Here is a 24,241-nt window from a genome sequence, read left to right as displayed (position 1 = left end):
TAACAAAGTCGTGACAAAGAGGTAATGTATGTACAACCCATGGTACTGCAGCAGTATATACAGCAATGTAACAAAGTCGTGACAAAGAGGTAATGTATGTACAACCCATGGTACTGCAGCAGTATATACAGCAATGTAACAAAGTCGTGACAAAGAGGTAATGTATGTACAACCCATGGTACTGCAGCAGTATATACAGCAATGTAACAAAGTCGTGACAAAGAGGTAATGTATGTACAACCCATGGTACTGCAGCAGTATATACAGCAATGTAACAAAGTCGTGACAAAGAGGTAATGAGTATATACAACTTATCACTAGATCAGAACTAGTTGTAAAAAATAGTAGTTCGAGCTACTAGTACAACAGGATTTTACTGTACAAATGGTGTTGTGGCAATAAAAGCCACAGATGTATATAAACATGTATATCATAACAAACACTGCCTTATATACAAGAAGGCAATAAGAGGTTCAGTTCAGTGATTTTCTAAGGGACTTTTCACCCTTCTTAGATGCGCCTTCATTGTCTTTATGTCTTGTAACAAGATTATACGCATCTGCAAATGACCGGCATCTTAGGTTCACATAATAGATCAGGACTGTCTCCAACAATTTAATACTGGCCTTCTCATTTGCAATACTTGAGGCAATAGTACACCAGTATTTGTTCACTAAGAAACTTGACTCCAGGTTCTTCATGATGTCCTCTTTAATCCCAGTTAGCTTACCCTTGGATACTTGATCAAAGTTAGCAGTGGTCCTGACAACTTTCTCTACAGCACGGAAGAATAGGTATACTTCATCAGTGACAACAAATAGCCCCCCGCGATTTACTGCATTAACCCATCCTTCAGTATATTGCAGAAAAGTGGTATGTGTGTGCGTTACAGCTGAAACTTTCCATTGCTGCAGAACAGCTACATAGAGTTGAGCGGTTCTATTGTTGTACCTTTTATAGCGTCTTAGCAGTGCATGTGGGATGAACCCAGCAACGTACCTGAGTACCTGCTCTTCAGTGTTAGATATAGTTATGTCTACACTACTGGCACTTGAACGGGGGGCATCGACACTGTGTTTTTTTGTTAACAATCCCACAAAAAGTTTCTCAGTTACAAATTGATACAGCAAAGGGCACTGTAACTGCCCAATGGTAGCCATGAATGAATCCCACAAACTGTAGAAGTCATCACCAGTGCACATCTTGTAATATTCTGCAAACATTGCCTCATTGGCTGCATTACAGAGAACAGAATTATCCCCAGCAATGATAACCGGCCACAGTAGAGCACACAAAGCTAAGATGAAACTGATACAGGCCGGTGTTTCCGCAATACCCACAACATCTGATGCTACTCTTGCTGCTGTGTTTCCTGGTGTGGTCATGCTCCCAAATTTCAGCAGCCAAGGAGGATACTCAGCAGCTTCTTCTAGGGCCTCTTTTACAAGCTGAGGTCCTTCTCTAAGTGCATCTTCTTTCTTGAACACTGATGCTGGTCTTTTCACTATAAGTATAAGGGTGAAATAACACTTTATTATTGACTTTTGTTAAAATGTTAAGACATCGAATATTAGAATTTAAAATTTCGTACCAAAAGAGTTGGACAATAAAGAATAATATTTGTATAACATAACAACCCATTGATACCAACATTACATTCATGTACAAGACGCACAGACCTAGTTATTAATCATCGAGCGCAAATCGGATGGCGAACGCCCGTCAGTCGGGTGACGTTCGGGCGACGTTCGCCCGACTTCCGTTTATTTACAAATATTGAATTTCTGGGAATGTGAGGGTAATTCTAACATTGTGGCCCCTGTGGTAGTATGTAGGCTGGCTTTGTGACACACTTTCCTTTTTCTCGTGTCATTTCTATTATGCCCGCGTATTCCATTAATTGGTTAAAAAGATTCCGACAACAAAATAAGCAACATTTATTGATCTCTTACCTTTTTTGAGGAACGTTTTGTGTTACCTTGTCCGCGTGCAAGAGGTAATTGGGAGGTTCATTGTCATAGATTTATTCACCGTCGATCTCACGAGCCTCGCTGAAATGTGACAGGGACAGGTTTTGGCCGACAAATACGCAAGACCCTCTGAAGATCTTAAAATTTGCCGACCTTCCTGCGATCGCGAAGTACGTCCGAAGATCGTATAAAATGTGACAGGCGGCTGGCTGTCAGCACTCGGTTTCAAGCGGTGCGGAGTATTTGTCGTCAATGGTTTTCCTGTGCGGAATGTTTGTCGTCATTCGTTTTCTAGTGCGGAAAGTAGTCTCAGCACTCGGTCTCCAGTGGTCAAGTCGTATCACCACTGGAAACCTTGTGTGGACCTCCTTGGTGCGGAGGTAACTTCGGCACTAGACTTCTAGTGCGGAAGAAGAGCGCGCCCGTGTAATTTTGCCGACATCTGCGCGATTCAACCTCTGCTTGGAGAGTAGTGTGTGCTGATACAAGAAACGTGACGGGAGGTGGCGATCTACTCTAAAAGTCTAAGCGGATCAAGTTACTTTGTTTACTCGCGATGGGTTTAAAGTCTGACAGGCCCGACATCAGTCAGTGCCACTTTTAACTTTTGTTGTCACTTCGTACTAGTACGTAAAATCAAAATTTATACCAAAATCATTTAATGCGGTTAGTACGTCACGTTCTATACGATCCTCCGACATTTTCACCAAGAAAATGTTTTTGCAAACAGATGACTGCTAGCCGTGACGCGTGACGGTTCAATCACTCACGCGTGTTACCAAAAAATGCGACCTACATGAGCCCCGGAATTCTTTTGCAAGGGGGGATTGCACAGGTATTTGGTACGCTTCATCTTGTCCATAAATCATTAGTCAAATTTTTCCTGCTCTGTGTAATCATTATGTAATTAAGTCATGAAAGATCCCGACTGAACTGGGATTAAATATAATACAAAGACGCCCGGCGCCAAGCAAGTCAGCAAGGGCTAAATAAACACCACACTAACGCGACTATCACGTCAACAGGTAAGTTCAGATGACCAACACATTTACACCGATTTGGAGTCCTTTAGAATCTGATCCGCCAAGGTTATTGAGGGGTATTACAATATTAGCCGTTAATTAGCCGATAGCCAGTCCCACGCAAACGATCAGTCGACATCTCACAAGGGGAGGGAGTGCTTTTCCGGAGTTGCGCAGAAAGTGCCCTTAATCTTTTAGATAATTTTTTCCCTGGGTAAATTTTTATCACAAAGGTCGAGGTTTCTGCAAGAGGGACTGAAGCATGTATATTTTTAAAATCTTGCCAAAAATTGTGACCTTTGGCATGCTTTGACCTGTAAGTGACCTTCATATTCATGACTGGGACATGGACTGATCCATTAGGAGAGGGGGTGAAATCCTGACATCATCACAATCATCTGGCTGTAGCCGAGAGTTCCGAAGTTGAACTCGGGCTTTTTTTAACCAAAACAAACCTAACAAATCCAGCTTTGCAGTGGGGGTAAAGACTTGAGGTTTGAAATTTAGGTAAATGTGTTTTTAAGTGCTTGCTTTGCATGGACTAACTATGCAGGGGATGGGAAATTCGATTTAGAAGCCCCTCCCCACAACAGCAGACCGATATCCGTTTACGACGGGAACTCGCCGCAATGTCAACAATCACACAGTCAACAAGAACTTGCGGCGCATTTATTCATCATGCAGTTGAAAGCATAGTCGATTTGTAGCGTTACCCATGTATTATGCCGGACCTGTAGGCCAGTTTTACTTTATTCAAGGTTAAAAGTTGTCTTTTCGCTAGCTCCTTAAGCGGCTATAATTGGCCCCAGCCGGTCTCTGCTTCCAGACGGAGAGGGCAGCTGCCCTCCCCTGGCGCAGGGTCATTAGCACGGCTCTGCCTGTCCCACAGTTAATCGACCGTGTAATGCATGTAAACACTGGGCTGGACAGGGACAGAATCCATCCCCTCCACCAGAAAAACAAAATATGGACAGGAAAAGTAGTAACTGAAAGCTATAAACAGTGTCACTTCTGTAACTATATCCCGGTTACGAAAGTACGCATCCTTACTGCTGCGTATAACTGATTCAGAACCTTAGTTCTCGGCTTTCAGTTGCACAAACCTGCCGAGTACATTGAAATTATACCGCCGCCGGGGTACACCACTTCGCGCTACCTTTGACAGAACACGCCAAGGAACTTAAATAGTTCATTTCCAGACTTTTACTTGGACTGTCAATTCGCAAATGCAAGGTTAGAGTCGGCATCATTGTCCAAGGATCAGAAGAGTCCGCCATTTTGTACCAAATCAGCCATGTCAGCTGACGGTCGCGCATGCAAGCAACTACGTAAGAAAATTTGGAGAAAGATATTAACATGTTACAAAGGTAATTTTAGTTTCTTGTGTAGTGGTAGCAGAATGGGAAATTTGAATTTATTCTTCAGTTATTCAGATTTAGATCAGAAGGAAACGAATATTAACATGACCTTGTCATGACACTATTAAATGTATGTAAGCACAAAGCACTTGAAACCGCAAATGGAGACGTAGAAAATTTCCGTCAGAGGGCGCTGGTTCACGGTCCTCTCTGGAAACAGCTTGCCGCGTGTTTGGCAATCATCGTGCCATCACCAACAACGTTGGAAACGGCCCAGACGGGCTCCCAGGCGTTTAAGACGGGCGTTTAGCCGTCTGACGCGTCTGGACGTGAAACGGCTCAGACGGGGTCGGGACGGCATCGCCCGTTTCAAACGCTCTCGGACGGCTGGGACGGGCAAGACGCCCTCTCAGACGGCTGAAACGGGGCAGACGGCGTCTCAGACGGCGTCTGCCAAAATCATTTTCACAGAGGTTCCCAGCCCAACATCTGCTTGAGAATCATTTAAAGCCTGCTTCCTGCCACAGCTTCCTGAACAGTTATGGTTATGTTACAGACATAAAGGACACCTGCACTGCACCTGTTGAGATAACACATTGTACCAATTGACCACTGATGCGATTTATAGACTAAACATATTCTGAAAATTGTGGCCTTCCTTGTGAGCTAGCCATTGCACCAGCCAGGTGTAAAACAAATGTTTATCAAAGCCGTAATGACATATTAGTAACAGATGGACTACATCAATGTCAAGATTGCCTTAATGTGGTTTATTTTGTACATGCTAAAACCATCAAAGCAGGGCAAAAGGCATTGTAAACAGGTACAGCAAAGTGGTTCTGAGATGTTTGAAAAAAGTCTAACACTGCCTGAATTGGCAAAACATTTAACAAGATTTGTGAAGTAACCCGTGAAGGCTTAACTTGTGTGTAAAGGACTCTACAAAATCATCACAAATTCCTCATTCATCTTGTATGCATTTCTGATATACTGTATGCACCAATTAAATCCCTCATGTACCACCATACTCTTACCTTATCAAGTGAGTTATCTTTTCTCTCTGTTCCACAAGGTGCACCTGATGCCATTGTTGTCTTGAGTTTGTCCAGAAATGAACCTTTGCTGATTGACGACATTGCCTTGGCTCTCTTACTTTCCGTTGGTCCAGCCTCCTGTAGTTTGTCCTGGATGGTCTTCTGTTCCTTCTTAACAGCGTTAAACAGCTGCACAACACCTCTGCAGGAAATGAGAATAAAACAACATGAACCTCATGGATCAAAGAGGAATTTGTTCACAATCAAGCACAGGATTCTGATGAAGCCAAGGTGTTTCCTTAACTTGAGGTCACAGTTGTGTAAAAATAGACATATCAGTACACATGCATTCAACTGTTTTGAGATAACTTGAAAATACTTCAATCAAATATATCCCAAGGGATCTGTTCATTGCATCATTTTCATTTTGAGCTGAAAAAAGGCCAAAACACAACCTTGAGTAATCTAGATCAAAATTGAGTGCTTAATCTGTAGCACTGCCACTAATCCCTCTTTGTCAACCACTCCAAACATGATAAAACCTCTGATTGACGGAAGATGTTACGTGCTAAACACACATACTTCAACTTGTTGCTATTCTTTGTACTGCTAAGAGTAATAAACCATTCCAAACATGTACACATGTAAATGCCTAAGATTGGCAGAAGATGTCAAGTGTTAAATGTATTAAATGTTTATTATCACCTTGTTGCTATTCTTTGCAGTGCCCTTTCCCTTTCCTTCTCTGTAACATCTGGTTTTACTCTGCCCATCTCTTCCCATTGTCTCTTTACTCCTGCCTAGGGAGAGAAAAAGGTAGTAACAGTACCACTACTGCATCAACAATTCGATGACTCAATGTTTTTTAATGATGAGAAGAAAAGAAAAAAATTACGTGGACCGGATGTTGGACCGATTAGAAAATTAACAGATTACTTGATCAGGCATTCACACGTTTTGGCACTTGCAGGTGGAAGAAAATGACAAGAGTGAAGTAGAGTAGAGTTTATAGTCATTTCTACCAAGTTTTACAGTTAATTGCACAGGTGCAGTTAGCGTTGTAGGATTTTAAAACGCCAGTGTAAGTCTAATACTCCACCAAACAGATTGCTTTGTAGTGAATTGGACCATTGGTATGAGTCATACTGAATCAGGTCCAGGTTCAGGTCCGGACCTGGACCTGATCCTTTGGACCTGGACCTGAATTTTCTGTACCGGTACCCACCCCTAGTCAAGACGTCCAAAAAGACTACTCAATAAAATCTGGTCTATATGTGGACAGGTGGTCATGATTAACAGGATTTTTAATGCTTGGGTAATTGGAAAAATATCTAAGGGACCACCAAAGGTGGTCACATTGGCCAGGTGGCCATTATGTAGAGGTGGCTAATTGTACAGGTTTGACTGTACTTCAGTCGTTGCATCGTATTACATTCAATGTCAAATGTGTACAATACAATTTTGTTGCAAAGGCATTGGGCACAATGGCAGTACCTTTTTTGTCTGTTCTTTTTTCTCTTCCCTTTCTTTTTCTTTCCTTTTCTCAAACTCTTTGTTCTTAACCAAGATTGGAGTCTGCTTGTTGTTTGCCACTTGCTTCCCCAGAATCTTGGCCATGGCATCAGCCCAGCCTGCATTCCCTGATGTGGAGTCTGCAGGCTGTGTGGGACTATCCTCTTCATCATGGTCATCACTCATCTCTGATGGGACATAAACAACATAAACATGTCAGACTTTTCCTGCCAAGAATGGATGATATACACTTGAACTACAACAAGGACATTTCCATGTTTTCTTAATTTGGCTGGCTTATGCCTGGGTTCCATCCTAGTCACTATTTTTTGCGGGAGAAAAAATGGCAGACCTGGTTAAATATATTAGTTCTCACAGTTTAATGATTCTCCAGCTTGCAAAGTCAAGCAGAATAACCGCAACAACAAGAATAACTGATAAAAGCGGTTGGTGAATGGTGACTAACTTGATTGAATATGGTAGCTGCATATATCTGTCTATATTAGTCCACTAACACAACTGTTTGAAACACTGCCAAGATAAACCATGGCACGATGTTGTAAATATCGCGGCTCATCGTGTTGTTGATGTTATTGACCCGGCCCGCCAGCACTATCATGCCATGCGGGGCAGTTGTGGTTTGCTAGCAGAAATCTTAGGCACAACTATAATTTTTAAGCCCATTAAGTGATTAACTACGAAATGTTTATATATGTAGGGAACACATATGCCCACATAATATTTGACTTCCTTGATGTTTAACCTGGTAATGTGTGGTGATGCATGGCAATGTGTGGTAATGCGTCTTTTGGTACTACCGATGCAGGAGAATACCCTGTATTTTCCCTTCTTGTGCCTCTCTTGCTCGCAGTCATTAAGCCCTATTAAAGTACAGTCATCGCGGCTATCCTTGATTATGATCATCGGATAAGATTAGATAAAACTTTTAGAAGCACTGTACACCATCACAAAATGCCGGTACTAGCTGGCTTTCCACTGTCTTAAACTAGCCCTTAAACCCCCTCCACTAGGCCTCGTCTTGCACGTATCCATGCCCTTATCTTCTTAACTAGTGACTAACGTTAGCCCTGAGCCGGACAGATTCTTGCTGTACCGAAGAAAAGTCAGGGAGACAGTTTTGCGTTCACGTGTGTGGGGAGGGGGGCACTGCTAAACCGTTTTTTAAACGAGTAACATACGATCGATGTAGTAAATAAAACACGAATAATTCAACACACAATACCATCATTGTCTTCGTTACTACTTGCGTCAGCCTCACTACCAGAATCCTCATCTGAGCCGTACGAAACGTTCACAAAATCCCGGTTCTTCTGCTCCCACATGTTTTTCGTCTGCAGGACGGCCATGTTGATTTTTTCATTAGCATTACGGATGGAATACAAGGGGGTTACGAAACATATTACGACTTTTTAAAGCTGAAAAGATTGATAAAAAAGAACGTTATGTCAACCGTTTAATAATAATGTAATTTGTAAATATTTTGTTCTTTATTGTATAGGCATTATGACATCTTTTCAAGAAATATGACATTGACAGAAACTTTATCCCCTTTTTAAATGTGGTATCTTCGGGACGTGTTCATACATGCCAGCAAGCTCATTGCACATGCAAATTACCTTTGACCTTTGAAAGCCACTGCTTCATTGGCCAAGTTTTGGCGCGAAGAGCCTGGGAAAATGGTATGTGTGTTTTTACCTGAACTGAGGTAGGGGTTTATTGTTTTGATCATCGCGGACTACAGATAGTGGGTCATCTGATGTGTTAGTACAACATCCTGGGCACTAAGTGCATATCCGGTGTAGACTGCTACTATCTAATATTACTCGTCATTTAGAACTGACAGGACCAAAATGTTATATCATTTGGCCCCCCTCCCACCCTCATCCTCACACCCCTTTTCATATTCTCCACACAGATCTGGAAACTGTTATTATCTGTAACCCACTAAGCCACATGCATGTATTTGATTAGCATTTTTGTCCATGATTAACCATTAACGTTATCATTGACGTCCATTTACTCTGTATGATAAATTTTGTTCCTACAATTGAATTTTTATATTAATTCACTTTTTTTATGACCCATAATGTTAGTCCTAAGTTTCTTTTCTGTTTACCTGTCAATTGTTAGAATTCTGTCCATGAAACCAACCATATAGGGCTGAAGGGACTACCCACCTGTACCCAAAAACAATATGATTAATGAATAACCAATAGGCTAATAACTTTATTTTCAAATGGATGATAATTATGATGTTTCAGTTTTTGTTAACACCAAACCTCCTTGTTTACACTAACAGTTTGGCAAGTTTCTGAACATGTTCACCAGTGAAGAGAATGTCATGCTACAGAACAAAGCATACCACTAGATGTCAGTCAGCAAAGTCTCACCTGGCTGAAACTCCTTCAGGCACCAGAAGCAGGTCTTCTCAAGGCAAGGCACAGTGGGAACAGAGGCAGCTCAACTTTGGGGACAAAACAATGAAGAGAAGAGGAAAAGGAGGTGGAAGATCTGCTGCTCCAAGAGCACGAAGAAGCACTCGCACCGCTAAGAAACCAAAGGTCTCTTATAAAGATATGGACGATGTATATTCTTCAGATGAGGATGCTGGGGTAAAATACGCAGATGAGTCAGACGGGTCTGTGTGGGATGAAATGGGACTCAGTGACTCTGATGACGAATCACAGGATATTAGAAGAAGGAAGGTGAAGAGAAGCATTCCAACTCGCAGGAGCAAGAGGGTTCCAACAAAGCGGAGATACACAGCAGGACGTGATGCTGTTTCATCATCATCAGAAGAGGAAAGTGATGATTTTATTGATGATAGTGAGACCACAAATGCAAGTTCATCAAGTCATGACACTGATGACTCCAACCCCAGCTCACAAGAGGTAAAAAAGCACAAGAACAGGAGGAGAACAAACGGCAGGTCAAGACGTGTTTCTGAAGAGGCGAAGAGGAACTCTGATGAAGATGATGTTGCAGTAAGTAGCTCAGCCAAGAAGAGGAAGAAGAGCTCAGCCCAGTTAGTGTCTTCATCAGATGAGGAAGGACAGCAGAAGAGGCGGAGGAGGATCATTCTTGCATCTGACAGTAGCGACGGCTCAGACGAAGGCAGCACAGAGAGGAGTATGACTGAAGAATGTGCTCAGTCAGAAGCCACCTCAACCAAAAACGGTCAGCCCAACACCCAGCACTGTGCAGTAGTGAGAGATGACGAGTCATCCTCTCAGGATCCTGCTGCTGGGAGTGAAGATGCAAGTGTGAGTAGCACCCATCAGACAGGAGAAGGTCTAGCAGACAGGGGAAAGACTTCTGTCACAAACCAACCCTCTGATGGTAGGAAAACAGTCAACAAAAATGGTAAATCTTCCACACCAAGCAGAAGGGCAAGAACATCCGCCATACAGGACAAGCAGCTGACGGCCCTGGAGAGGCTTAAGAGACAGAGAGACAGGAAGAAACAAGGTAGCTGAACTTCACTTCTTTTACAGTTGTAGTGAAGGAAAAATCTCTGTTAATCTGGTATTTTTATAATCATTTTTGTAATAGATATGAAGTCAGTCATTTCCATCAGATCCCTTATTATTGTGTTTTTTTTTTTTTTTTTCAATTAAGTCTTTTCTCTTATTTTCGTTGTGCAGCATGTATAAGATAATATGTATTGATTTTTCTGGTGCAATGATGAACAATATGCTGCGGTTACCTGAAAGAACCATGATGTTATAGGCATACCTGAGCACAGTAGGGCCTTTGATCATGCAGATAGCATAAATGTTCTTGCCTTTGTTTGATCATGTTTGGTTTGTTGGTGGATACGTTAGACTATTCCTGCTATAGAATGACAGTTTGCCATTTTTCTCCATGATTTGTTACTTATTTGTAGTTGTTGAGTTAAATTATCTGTCTTTATTTTTCAAATAATTAAGGTATCAACAGAAGCATGTGTGAATCTGAAGAGGAGGAGGAGGAGGAAGAGGAGAAAACTGATGTCATCAGGAGTGAATCTGAAGACTCCTTCATTGTTCCTGATGATGAAACCGATGAAGAGGATGGACCTGAAGTCCAGGAAGATGAAGATGCTGTGGTATGTAACTAAAATGGTATCATGAAACATGCTATCGTGTCTTAAATTTCTTGGGGGAAATAATGGAGTAAGTTAACGAAAATCATGACTCAACATCTCGACACTGGCAAGGCCCATGGTTACGACAATATCGACAACTATTTTCTGCAAATGATCACCCCATTGATAGCGGATAAGATTTCCTATGTATTTAATCTATCACTCACTCATGGCTCGTTTCCCCAAATATGGAAATTTGCCAATATCATACCAATCTACAAAAAGAACGATCCACAAGAAAAAAGTAACTACCGACCGATATCTCTTCTCCCCGCCCTGTCGAAGGTACTTGAAAAAATTGTTTACAAACATTTATACAATCATCTCATAAGCAGTAATCTGCTGTATCGCTTCCAATCAGGATTTGTGAAGGGTGATTCCACAGTTTGCCAGCTGGCCCACTTTACACAAACTATTTTAAATGCTTTAGAGTCTGGATACGATGTGCGAACAGTCTTTCTTGATTTTTCCCGTGCCTTCGACAGGGTGTGGCATTCTGGACTTATTTTTAAACTCCAATGTAATGGTGTCGAAGGGCCACTCATAAATTGGATATCGAGTTATCTTAGCAAAAGATCACAATGTGTTGTCATAGATGGTCAGTCTTCATCCTGGCTCAATACCAATGCAGGCGTTCCACAGGGCTCTATATTAGGCCCACTGTTCTTTCTCATATACATCAATGATATTGTAAATGATCTCGTTTCGCAACCCTACCTCTTTGCCGACGACAGTTCTCTTCTCGAGATAGTTAAGAACCCTTTTGATTCTGCAGCGATCCTAAACTCTGACCTGTCCAAAATTCACTCATGGGCCTGTCAATGGCTCATGGAGTTGAACCCACAGAAAACTGAAGAAATGTGTATTTCTGTCAAAAGACATCCCATTGTTCACCCACCCCTTTATCTTGACAATTGTGTGATCCAATTTGTTATCACCCATAAACACATCGGAGTGATTTTAAGTTCAAATATGTCTTGGGATGCACATGTCAATCATATTGTTTCCAAAGTTTCAAAAAGTGTTGATCTCTTCAGTGGTCTGAAATTTAGGCTCCCCCGCAATGTTCTGGAAACGCTATATAAGTCATACATTCGTCCATGTCTCGAATACGCCGACGTCATTTGGCACGGCACTACAAGTGAGCAATCAAATCTCATTGAACGTATCCAATATCACTGCTCAATTGTCGTGACAGGTGCCATAAGGGGGTCGTCGTATTTGTCATGTCGTCAGGAGCTGGGTTGGGAAACGTTATCAGATAGAAGACATGTCCATCGTCTCTGCTTGTTCTTCAAGATTGTTAACGGTTTAACTCGTGATTATCTATTAGAATTTGTCCCCCCAGCTATTTCTTCTGAATGTACATATGATCTACGTAACAAGCTAAACCTAAGGTCTACCAATCTCTCGACAAACCGCTCTCTAAAGTCTTTCTATCCATACTGTATGTCACACTGGAACAACCTCGACCCCTCAACCCGCTCCTTAAACTTTAGTCAGTTTAAAACCTTTATCTTCAAACAATTCCGCCCGGCTAAATGTAAATACCTTAGTCATGGCCCCCGCTACCCCTGTCTTCTGCTGACTCGTCTTCGGATCGGCACCTGCAGCTTGAACTCCAGTCTCTTTTCCCGAGGGCTACGTAACAGCCCAGCATGTAGCTGCGGGTGCCGATCCGAAACAGTCTCCCATTACCTACTTCACTGCCCAAATTACACCGACCAAAGGTTACTTCTCCTCGGCAAACTTTCTCGGCTTTTAGGACAGTCATTTAACTTATTTACACATTCCGAAAATATGCATATTTCCTTATTACTTAATGGAAGTCCTTCTTTCTCATATTTCTTAAATTCCAAAATTCTTACTTTAACCCAAAACTTTATTACAATATCTAAACGTTTTATATCCTGATTTATACTTTTTAGTTCTCTGCAAATCTGATCTTTTGTTACTGGGGTAGGGGAACCGGCATGCGCTTATACCAACTTTTGTTACACATCATTTAATTTTTACTCGATGTTAGTATTATTTATATCTTTCTTAATTTTGTATTTCGCTTAGTTCAGTTATGTCTAAGTCTTTGTATATATGTATCACGGTGGTCACGTTGCTAGGGTATTATCCGCGTTGCCAGGCCAGAGTGCTCCGCCCACAAGCCGGCCCGCGCGAGCGGTGGCGGTGTGAAAAAAACAACACAAATTTCATCCAACATAACGCACGATATGATTATCACATCAGGAAAAAAATATATGCACACAAAAATTACATTAGTTCGCCTTAAAAATATCTCAATTATTTGGGATGACCATGTGCAAAACGCTTCAAATCGCCCGCTGTTCCATGTGCGTATTGGAGGTCGTTTTAGGTCACTGAACTTTGAACTTTGAATTTAATGCTCTATTTTACGCACCTAGCAAAGCTTTGACCTATGCTTTAGACTTTAGGACCTCTAAGAATATTCCACCTTATGCAGTTTTAAGTGTCTACGACATTTTAGCTAATTTTGTCACATTTTCACTACGTTTTGTCCCATAGTTCCACAGCGATGGAAGAGAATCGATTGATTTTTCTCCAAGATGGCGGCGATAGTTTTTTCTTCACGATGAAGTTTTTTTGGTCAGCTTAAGTGTAAACTATCGGTAGATATGGCTCAAAATACGAATTGTACGTTTTGTTCAGATTTTCACGTGGAAGAATGTCTATGCTCTAGACTTATAATTAGGTTGTCGGCGAACATCAGAGCGGTTTTTTCTCGCCTCCGTACGTTCTTACAAAAACAACTTACCTGGGACGGCAGTGATATGGAAATGAGCTGGCGTGCCCCCTTGTTGTCGTCCCGGGCGCGAAATTTGAGAGAGAATCGGCTGTAGCAAATTATTTGTACAGTTTGTTGTGTCTGCAAGATTTAAGCTACCAATAATTCTACAAGATCTTTAGTGCACTTTCACAGCTGCACTTTCTCCCTTAGTTAAGATTATTTTAGAAATTTTGAACGAGGTCCCAAATAGTGAAATGGCGTCTTTTGTAAACAAAAGAGAAAACCGGTTTCATCCGGTTCCGCCGTCAGGTAACAACACTACATATCTGACCCCCTACTTCACAAAAGTTTGATCTACTACTGTGCTTCTTTGATAGTTTCTTTGTAGTATTGAACCGTTTTCATTTTTCTACCAAGGGCGCCAAAAGTTGAGTTTTTTCGTCTAGCGTATGCAAGCCGATAGCACATCAAACGCTTGGGTGTGTAATGTTACGAAGCCTAGTGAATTGCGAACTGCAGATTCTGTTACAAAATTCACGGCAATATGAAATTGTTTCTACAAATAGCGGAGAACGAAGTTTTTACCTCCATGAAAAAATGGAGGTATAGTTTTGAGTGTGTCTGTGTGTGTGTGTGTCTGTGTGTGTGTCTGTCTGTGTGTCCGCATATTTGTGGTCATCATAACTTGAGAACCTCTTGATGGACTACGATGATATTTAATATGTGGGTAGGAGTTGGGAAGACGAAGGTCAAGGTCAATTTTGGGCCCCCTGGTGTGTGACCTTGGTACTGCAGCGCAACTTCCGGTTTTGCTATCTCGGTGTTCTGAACATGCTATGGTCAAGATTTTTAAGTATTAGATAGCTCTTGTGCTCAGGAAAAAATGACGTAAGTTTTGGCCCCCTAGCGTCTAGTTTTGGGATAGCAGGGGCATTTTTGTCAAAACCTTCTGACGAGGATAACTCAAGAAGGGAACAACGGATTTTCATGATTTTTGGTATGTAGGTACCTTAGACAATGTTGTACAAGATTAAATACTAATTATGCAAAATAGAAGTATATTTGCATAATTAATGAGAATATTCTATCATAGCAATTTTTTCAATGTATCTCTTGTCCCGTACGTGATATGGTCGTGGCATTTGGGTGGTAGATAGCTTTTAGTGTCATGACAAAGTGGGGTAAGTTTCAGCCCCTAACATTTAATTTGGGAACTGCAGGGGCGTTTTTGTCAAGACATTCCAAAGAGGATAACTGCAGAAAGGATTGACGGATTGGCATCATATTATGCATGCAAGTACCTTAGGCAAAGATGTTCATAATGATATACATGTTATGCAAATGAGGAGTTAATTTGCATAATTAATGAGGAAACTGTATAATTCCATTGTTTTCAATAACTGGACTTCAATAAATGTAACACATGTTAATATGATAGGTGGAATATAAGCAGATACCAAATATGATAATGAGGAACTTATTTGCATAATTTATGTAGAAATTGCAAAACCGCTTTATGATTAATAATGGGAATTTTATAATTGTGACATGTGTACGTTTGTCAATGATGAACAACACCATGCATAAATTATGTTAATGTCTTAGTCAGTTGCATGAAATTTACAAAAGCTCTAAATTTTCATGGAGGTATGAGGTCGCCGAACTCTAGTTTCTTCTTTTTTTAGTTATTTTGTAGGACAGGACTAGACACGCCGGTTCGTGAATCTTTATTTGAAGACGCACTTTGTCGAGAGGTCAGTGTGCATTACGTTCTCCCGTGTGCGGTAAGCTTCCGTGCAAATGTTCAAAATATAGATTTCACTTCACCAACAAACTAAACTGGTGTTCTGTCGTTCAGTTGTGTGTGTGTGTGTGTGTGTGTGTGTGTGTGTGCGCGTGTGGAGTGAGAGAGAGAGAATATTAGACTTCCGTAGGAAAGGCCGGGGTTGTGTTTATATTACGGTCGGTCGGGCGGGCTCTACGCCGCCCCCGCTGAATCTTGCAGCTGCGCCCGGCAATGAAGGTCACGGTAAGTTGGGTGAATTTTCATAGTGTTGCGGTTGCTATGCTTTCGTCCGTGTTACCATCCGTTTTATTACTACTTCAAATCCATTCTATAGTATAAGGTATAATTTAAACAAAGAAAACTTCGGGGCAAAGGACGCCAGTTTAAAGTTTACCATACAATGCCCAGCGTACTACCGATATCGATACATTCGCCACGTCAAGCGCTGGTATGGACCTAGTTCATTTACAGAATGACGAGAATATAAGGAGTTTGTTATTTGAGAGAACACGTTTATCAAAACACGTAGGTTTCAATTGCGTGTGTGTGTAAAAAAAGGCAAGGATAATTGTCCGGGTTGTGTCTGTAAACGATGGCCACTGCTCCGTCCAAAGCGTGACCCGGGAGTGACGCACACTGTGGGAGTGACGGTAACTCCTTCGATCTTTGCTCACCTAAGGTTTAGTTTTAGCATGTTGGGTGAATATGATATATAGACAAATATATAGTTCAGAAAGAATTAAAACGGTGGTTTCAATGCCGAGCTCCAGCGTGAGAATGACCGACAGAAAAGCTCAGGTATTGTTAACTTGGTAAGCGGAGAACAATGGGGGCGGAGAAAAGACGCGCATATCAAAGGAGCAAGTTCGCGTCAAAAAATAGCTCCACTTGGAGCGACCAAAACAAACGTAATCCCCGCCTACAACGGCGTAAACCAATCAGCTATTGTTGCCAGTAGTGAAATGGATGATTGACATTGATTTCCTCATCCATATGCATGATTTGCGAGTGAGGATTTTTGAGGGCCTTTTTGACCACCGTGTATAGTGGTGGCGTGAATATAAGTTCCCAACTTGAGTGCGTCACCACTATGTCTGTCTTCTATGTCTTATTTGTCCGAATAAAAAAAAACAAAACCCTATTTTTGCTCAAAGGACTACCAATATGCATCCATGTTTGAGGATTAAAGAAGTTAATGAATCTATTTTAGAATTTTTGTTTCATAGTGATCAAATAGCTAACCAGGCGACAATAAAAAGAATTTACAGGGATTGTCAACTTTTGCCCCACTGGTCCCACTTTTAATTAACTTAAACGAGTTTAAACTTTTCTACCAGCTGATTTCACGGGCTGTCTCCAGCTTTAGATTTTTTAGTTCCATTTCCTCCACAGGGATGGGCAGAGAAAAAATCTTTGTCCTTGATCCCCACTAGCAAATTTCAGTCCTGGGGCAGAAGGATTGGTCCTGAAGACAGCCCTGGAATTTCAGTACATTGTACTTAATGCAATGTACTGATATATCATGACCGTTTTCCCATCTATCAGGGAGAGATAGTTCATCAGGAAAAGATGACAAAGTTTCAGAGCTGGGTGGAGCTGATGCTGTGTGCCAACCTGCAGGACAACCCAGGGGAGTACCTCCGCACTGCCAGGTTCAACAGAGGTAAGGGTCTATTATCCTTCCCATGGAAGTGTATCAATGAGGTGAATGGTACTGCACTTTGTTAACAGACATATAATATTTTTGAATGACATTTTGAATAATGATAATATAATAATGACATATGATGAATTTTGTGATAGATATGGTCAAATATGTAGCAACTATACTTATATTCAATTAACTATGGCAATACCAACAAGCTGGAAAGCTAGACTTTTAGGAAACTTCTCCATCTGTGTATGTAGACCTGAACAATTCAATAGTAAATGGTTAACTAGAAGTAAGATTAATAGGGATATGTATAAGTTTTTTCTTGTTTCTGAAAACCTTATTGATAGTCCACACAATGTACAAATATCATGGCTGTACCTCTTTGATACACCTATTCCCTGGAAAATAGTTTATACTTCTTTGATATTTAGTACTATAGATCCAGTAACAAGATATTTTCAATACAGACTTCTTCATAAATTTTTGCCCACTAATAGGCTTTTACACATATGGAAACTTGTAGATAGCCCTTTATGCTCATTCTGTCATTTAGAAGAAGAAACATACTGTCATGTCTTCTGGGACTGCCCTCAGTTGATTTCTTTTTGGGATGATGTTAAATTTTGGTTTCATGAAAAAACAGGACAACATTTAAACCTTAACTCTTTCAATGTTATTTTTGGAAACTTAAATCGGGGGGCCCCTATAATTGGTAATCTTATAATCTTGTTAGCTAAGTTGTTCATATACAAAAGAAGACAGTCCGGACACTTAAGTTCCCAGTCCTTTATTAAGTACGTCCATTTCTTTCAAGAAGTAGAGTATTTGATTGCAATGAGAAGGGGAAATCTAGAGAAGCACAGAGGCAAATGGGGCACTTTCTGTATCCAATGATTTGCATCAATACCTCAGTTTATTTCTGTTTTGAGTTACGGTTTGGGACAAGTTGATGTCCCTTTGTTTTGTTTTGATGTGTTGTGTTGTGTTGTGTTGGTTCGTACTACTGAATAAAAAAAAAAAAAATCAATCAAGGAAGTTAGCCATAGCTTAACTAGAAACGTTATGAATAGCTTTGTTGTTGCACTTCGTAAGTCATACTGATTGTGCAAAGACATTGAGGTTGTACATATGAACTTTGGATTTGATTTTAACTATTACTATTATTAAAGACTTAAAGTTGTATTCATATTTGATCAGACATTCCAGATGACACCAGAGATAACGTTGCAGAAGTGCTGCACAGGCTTCAGGATGCCACAAACCTGGTATTCAGTACTGCCTGGAGAAGGAGCTTCAAAGTAAGACCCTATAACTTCCCTGCGACTTTTGTCAATGTCTGCAAAGAGAATTTGCGGTTTTTGCATCAAACAACTATGAAGTATTACTTCTTTTATGTTGCGTAATAAAAATACCAAGAACGATCCACCTGATTAGTGAAAGCAAGTCATTTACTGCAGTGTGTAAAGACCTATATCTCATATATTATTTGATTCACACTGCTGTGCATTATACAGAGCAAGCCTATCACATTTGGATTCAATATACCAGAGGAAAAAAAGCAAACATTGTTGCCTTGTATGTAATGCCTATACATGTATAGGATATTTTTCTGTGCTACCTTCAAAATCTACCCATCACTGACCATTACTTAGAAGGATGAAGAAGCTTTTTTTCACATGTGTACAATTGTTTTTTCTGACACAGGAAGCCATTGAAATGCACCCATTCTACTCTAATCAGCCTTGTCATCATAGCTGGATGGACTGTCAGGTTTGTAAAAAAAACATTCCGCAAATCACTATACTAGTACATATTCAGTGTTCTGCTAGTACATAATAACATCTTTGTTGCGTCACTGATGACTTGCTTATCAACGCCTGGATCATGTGATTAATGATTTGTTCTTCATCTTTAATCATCATATGTCTCAGTCCTTTAAGAATATAGATTTTGTCACATAGGATACTTGCTGGCTGTAGATAAACAGTCTACAAATCAATGCTGATGTTCTTGCGGGCATGTGGTCGTCCTGATCATCATATCTCACAAAGCATCAGCCTGAGGGGAACACCTTACGACAGGGAAACATTTGAAGATGATGACTTTGGCAACTATGAGAAGGTAAAATGTCCCATCTATTAGGTGGTGTGTAAATGAGGATTTGTACACAGGGATAAGGCATTTCACTACCAACCTTTTTGTTACTAATATGGAAGGACCCAAGGTGTCTTTGCAACTTGTTCAATGGAAGATAGATTTCAAATCTTATTAGAATTCAATTTCTGTTCAGACTTCTGTTTGTGCAACAATCTTGTGTTTCTGCTATGCAGTCTTTTGATGTAGGATGCTTCTGCCAAGAGCGGTCAGAACTTTACCATGGCCTGTACCACTTCAGATACAGGGTGTTTCACACCTGTAAAGCTGAGGTAAGAATTTCATGCATAAATGTATTGTTTTTGGCTTTTACTTTCAGAATTCAAAAGAAAACTATACCAGTATTTGTGCATGATACTAATACCTGTTCCTTAATGTTATTCATTACCAACAGGGCTTTGCCACATGAGAAACAGAACAGAACCCCTAAAAGAATCTCACTTTTCTGTTTTGTCGTGTTATCTGTAGGCAGAGAAAACCCTTGCCATGTTGCGAGATGAGGGGGAGGAAGACCCTGATGATGACAAGGTGATTGACAGCTGTCTAAAAGACCAGGACTGGATAGATGAGGTAATGGTATTTCTCCAACACTTTGACGTTGCTATTTGACCCAGTCAGAGGAGGAAAAAGAAATACAGATCTATTTTTGGACCTCTAGAATTTTTGACTTGCTGTTAAGTACACAAAAAAATGTGCTCTCCTTTGCATTATTTATGGTGATTATTGTTCTCTCCTCAGTTGTTTAATGAGATGACTGGCCTGATTGAAGACGTTCACCAGCAGTACACTGCAGACTACAGCAAGCCTTGGAAGGCAGTGTAGTGTAACTCTTGCTTCTTGACCAGCTGCATTTAATTGGGTACAGCTTTAATGTAATTTGCAATTTTGTCATTGTATTAAGGTTTAACTGATTTGTATATTTTGATGCAAGTACACAAAAAATTCTGTGAAGCTGGATGTTTATATTTTGTTATCAATTGTGGAACCATGATACTTAACCACATATGGAATACCAAAGATGATAGCACATTATGAATTCACAAGAGTCAAGAAGTTTGATTTCAATCTTTATCATTACTGTGTTCATTATGACAGCATTTGTACAAGGTTGTAGATTTTTAGATTTTATGTACGTCATGGAGTGTAACAGCATACTAATGAAATTTACAGTCACAGCAGATTAGTATATCCATTCTTTTGAGAACTCAGAAAATATTTTAAAGTAACTTTGTAGTGGATCTATGGATTTGTACGATTTTAAAGAATATGTATAACAGCTCTTATGCCTGGATGCAGACAAGATTGAATCCATTTTTGCAGTGAAAACTTACCTTTGCAGATGTCTGACACAGTACAAAATGCAGCTGATGGTGTCTGGCAATAAAGAACTTATTTTTCACCCTTGTGATGTGTTGTGTGTACTCCATGCAGCTGAGTAGCTGTTTACAGTGACCACTTTTATACACGCCTAGCTTTGTAGGATAGTAGCATTTTGCTGATTATGAAAAATTGTCACATATTTGTTTCACTTTGACAATCAATTATTTAGTAAGATATGACTGGTTTAGGTGTGACAAGTTGTTCGATCAGTGTGATAGAGCCAACTGCCACTGTGCCTGTGATTCTGTGAAACTGGAGTGTTATCCCAAGTGGCAGCTATTCTGGTTTTCCAATTCAGAATCTCTGACTCAGCATAGTAAAGTTCCACTTTATTCACTGATGCATTCAGTAACAAATCATAAATTTCTCTCGGGGACTCAGACAAGATGGAGATGACTAAATTCTTTAACATGTACATGTATCCTGTATAGCAGAAGAATTACACAGTAACTAGTTGGTTCATCCAAAATAGTCCTTATTGTGGCAATATCAATCTAAATGTTGCGAACATATTCCAACCTCCAAGTCACTTGAGCCAACAAAACACATGACTATGACGAAACATTGTCATCTGAACTGCTGCTCTTTGAGTCTGTGCTTGGTCTCTTCCACACTTGGTGGACTTCTGTCTTCAGCTCCCCGGGTTTGGGGGGCACCTCGGGAACGGACAGGTCAGGGTTGTACAGTTTGTGCATGACCTGGGCACCAGCAAACATGGACAGCATACTGGCTGTCAGAAAGCGCAGGTATGGTCCCCACGGCACTCCCGCTGGCATGGTTGTTGTCAACTTTGTAGAAAGATGGTCAAATGTCTATACTTTGCTGAGTATCTTTTTACAGAAGACAAGGTTTTAACTAAGTGCTTTCTTCTGGGACTGCAATGTTGATATCAAAAGCTCATCACTGATGTTGATTGTTGCTTTTTTCTGTGGCTGCAGCCTCGTACTGTCGCTCCGCCTGCTTTCTTCTGTACACGTCGTCTGCAATGAAAAAAGTGTTACTTGCATCACATGATCGGAATCATGATTGATGGGTGAAATATTGAGAGCCCTTTCAACCTTGGGATAAAGCAATATTACATTCATGTCAAGATAGCTGCAAGCTGGAGGTGTCACGTGTCAAACAATTAGCAAAATTCTTTCAACTTTTGAAACAGTTCCAGGCCTATCACGATCCAGGTTTACGTATTTATTTAACGTTACGTGTCTATTTTCAGATTGCTGGGTGCCCAATTTTAGGAAGGAGGTCCTTGGTTCAAGTTGTTTTTGGGCGTGGGCAGTACAGTCTACATGGACAATTTGATATTGGATTTTGTAAAGCTATTGTAAAAGCGCACAAATTGACTGTGTACAATCTTTTTGAGTTGTGATTTAGTCCAACAATCCCTATATTATCATACTAATCAATCTTACACAACCTTGTGACACTTACAGAAGGTCTCTCTGCCCAGCCGAACGTTGATCATGAACCACTCCATGCCCGCCCCCATCACAAAGAAGAACGGCAGGAAGCGGTACACTCCCAGCAACCGCTTACCCGGCCACAGGTCCAGAAGACCGCTGATCGTCCGGTTCGGTTTACGGAGAATCATCCAGATGTACAACTCTTGTGCCTTCACAAACGGTAGGACAAAAGTTACACAACGTGGGGGAGGGGGGCGGTGTAGGTACCTTTCCTGGCCTTACTATGATAAGGGAATGGTGAAATCGGACAACTGATTAGAGTAGTTAACAGTTGAAAGTTATCTACCATAATGTTAAATACAGGTGTAATGAATTCCAAGCTACTTACTTATTGGCAAATAGTACAGAGTCAGGATTTGCGTGTGCACATTTTTCGTCCGTCCTTTGATTGACCTTTGACTGCACTTGGGCTGATCGCGTGCAAGCGTAATGGAGTAAACCGTTTCCCCCTATAGCGGTAATGAATCAGTGAAGCCTGAAGAATAAATTCATTCTTCAGCTCAATTTTTATTTGTAAAAAAAACAACAACTATGGATCAATGGTAATAGTAACTTAAACTAGCTTTAATCTGTTCAAAAAGTGCGTATTGATGCGATGCTTTCTTTCTTGGTGACACGGGGTCATGAGTTGACACGTCCATTACCTGATATTCGGATAATATCACTAGACCTCTGCACAGTATTTTCTGCAGTACGCATAACATTCCTCCTGGCAGCATGGGAGGCTAAATTGCGAGGACATTACGATAATGAATCATACAAGTAGCAAACTTTGTGAACGACGTGTTAAAGCAATAGATCATTTATAGAATTAGAACAATAGTTTCTATTTAAAATACGATATTCAAGGAAGTATTACGAATGTGTTGTGTTGGACGGCCTTAAGTTAAATGTTCAAATAATTCTGTTATTGAAAGGCTTAGAATTTAGATTGACTTCTAAACCCTCAACAAACAGACTTATAAAAACGAGTTCCTATTAATGACAATGACAATGATCTTTATTGCACATTCCTGCCCAACATGGGCTAAATGCATTGAGTTAGATAGCTTAAGTATATCATACTATATGTGAAAGAGGTTAACGTTACATCTTATATCATCTAAAATCTACATTAATCTACAATTAATAAAGTCACCATGAACAGCCAATATCAGTGTTGCTGAGTACAGCCAGGTTTAGCTAGAGTTTCCACGATGGCCGGGATTGCGCTTGTCCTGTAGCGCTTTGATCCAGAAGGCTGCTGATAATGGTCAGAGTTGCGTAAGTTTCCGCCGTGCTGTTGGACACGGCTGGGGGCAGCCAAGAAGGGAAACGTGGAGATTTCTCAACTTTGGTAGCAAAGTCACTACTCAGGACGGCGGTTTGATAGGCATGGGAGATTGAGTTGTTTAATACGCACCTTTATTGTGTCTTGATGCTGCCTGAAATTTTTCAGTGTCTGTATATGTGTAAAAATCTACGACAGGTAACTTATATCATTTTTCTATTTCTTTATCTCAACTTTTTAGCTATTCTCCTTTTTCACTTGATTCTCATTTTTGTTATTCAGTCCATCGTCTTCAAATTGTTATCCCATAGTTGTCGTCCTGAGGCCTCGGGTAACCTGAAAAGAAGAAGCCTTTTTCTCGGATGATTGTAAATTGAATTTTTTTTGCGTAGGCATAGTAATCGGATTTTAAGCAACACCGAAATTCACGATCGCGAGGGAGACCTGCAAGATAATACCCGCACGTCCGTTGGATTTGAAATGCAGCACAACTTGCGTCAGTCGTAATGCCTAGCTAAAGGCAACGGAAGCAACTCGGCTTCATTACAGATAAAAGTCAACTGAAGAAATGAGCTCTGTGAACTTATATCCGCTTATCATTGAAAAGATCGTTACCCCTGTAAAAATACACGGGCAATTATAATGAGTGCATGTACTAGCTTACGCCAGATTACGACTGCTTAACGTCGACGATTACCAGTCCACCTCTGGTATATCAGTAACACCACAT

General features: G+C 40.6%; 2 protein-coding genes across 3 annotated transcripts; one reads left to right on the top strand and one right to left on the bottom strand.

Moving 5' to 3' along the window:
• Positions 1-4,895: 4,895 nt before the first annotated feature.
• On the bottom strand, positions 4,896-8,263 carry LOC118426810 (RRP15-like protein). The gene is made up of 5 exons (XM_035836341.1): positions 8,140-8,263; positions 6,879-7,084; positions 6,090-6,184; positions 5,504-5,586; positions 4,896-4,930 (listed from the first exon to the last, which is right to left on the bottom strand). Exons 1-5 carry the CDS (start codon positions 8,261-8,263, stop codon positions 4,896-4,898), a joined length of 543 nt encoding a protein of 180 aa, XP_035692234.1.
• A 251-nt stretch (positions 8,264-8,514) lies between these two features.
• Positions 8,515-20,798, top strand: LOC118430392 (coiled-coil domain-containing protein 82-like). 2 transcript variants are annotated; one of them, XM_035841250.1, is made up of 10 exons: positions 8,515-8,622; positions 9,217-10,385; positions 10,847-11,004; positions 17,136-17,253; positions 18,442-18,542; positions 18,949-19,014; positions 19,261-19,365; positions 19,575-19,670; positions 19,867-19,968; positions 20,137-20,798. In XM_035841250.1, exons 2-10 carry the CDS (start codon positions 9,254-9,256, stop codon positions 20,218-20,220), a joined length of 1,962 nt encoding a protein of 653 aa, XP_035697143.1. In that variant the 5' UTR covers positions 8,515-8,622; positions 9,217-9,253; the 3' UTR covers positions 20,221-20,798. The 2 variants fall into 2 exon arrangements, with proteins under 2 accessions (XP_035697143.1, XP_035697149.1); XM_035841256.1 differs by lacking the exon at positions 8,515-8,622 and adding an exon at positions 8,661-8,713.
• Positions 20,799-24,241: the final 3,443 nt, after the last annotated feature.

The sequence above is a fragment of the Branchiostoma floridae genome, chromosome 1, assembly GCF_000003815.2.
Source record: "Branchiostoma floridae strain S238N-H82 chromosome 1, Bfl_VNyyK, whole genome shotgun sequence".
Lineage (NCBI taxonomy): Eukaryota > Metazoa > Chordata > Leptocardii > Amphioxiformes > Branchiostomatidae > Branchiostoma > Branchiostoma floridae.
The sequence above is the reverse complement of the archived record's forward strand: the minus strand, read 5'-3'. Positions and strand labels throughout refer to the sequence as shown.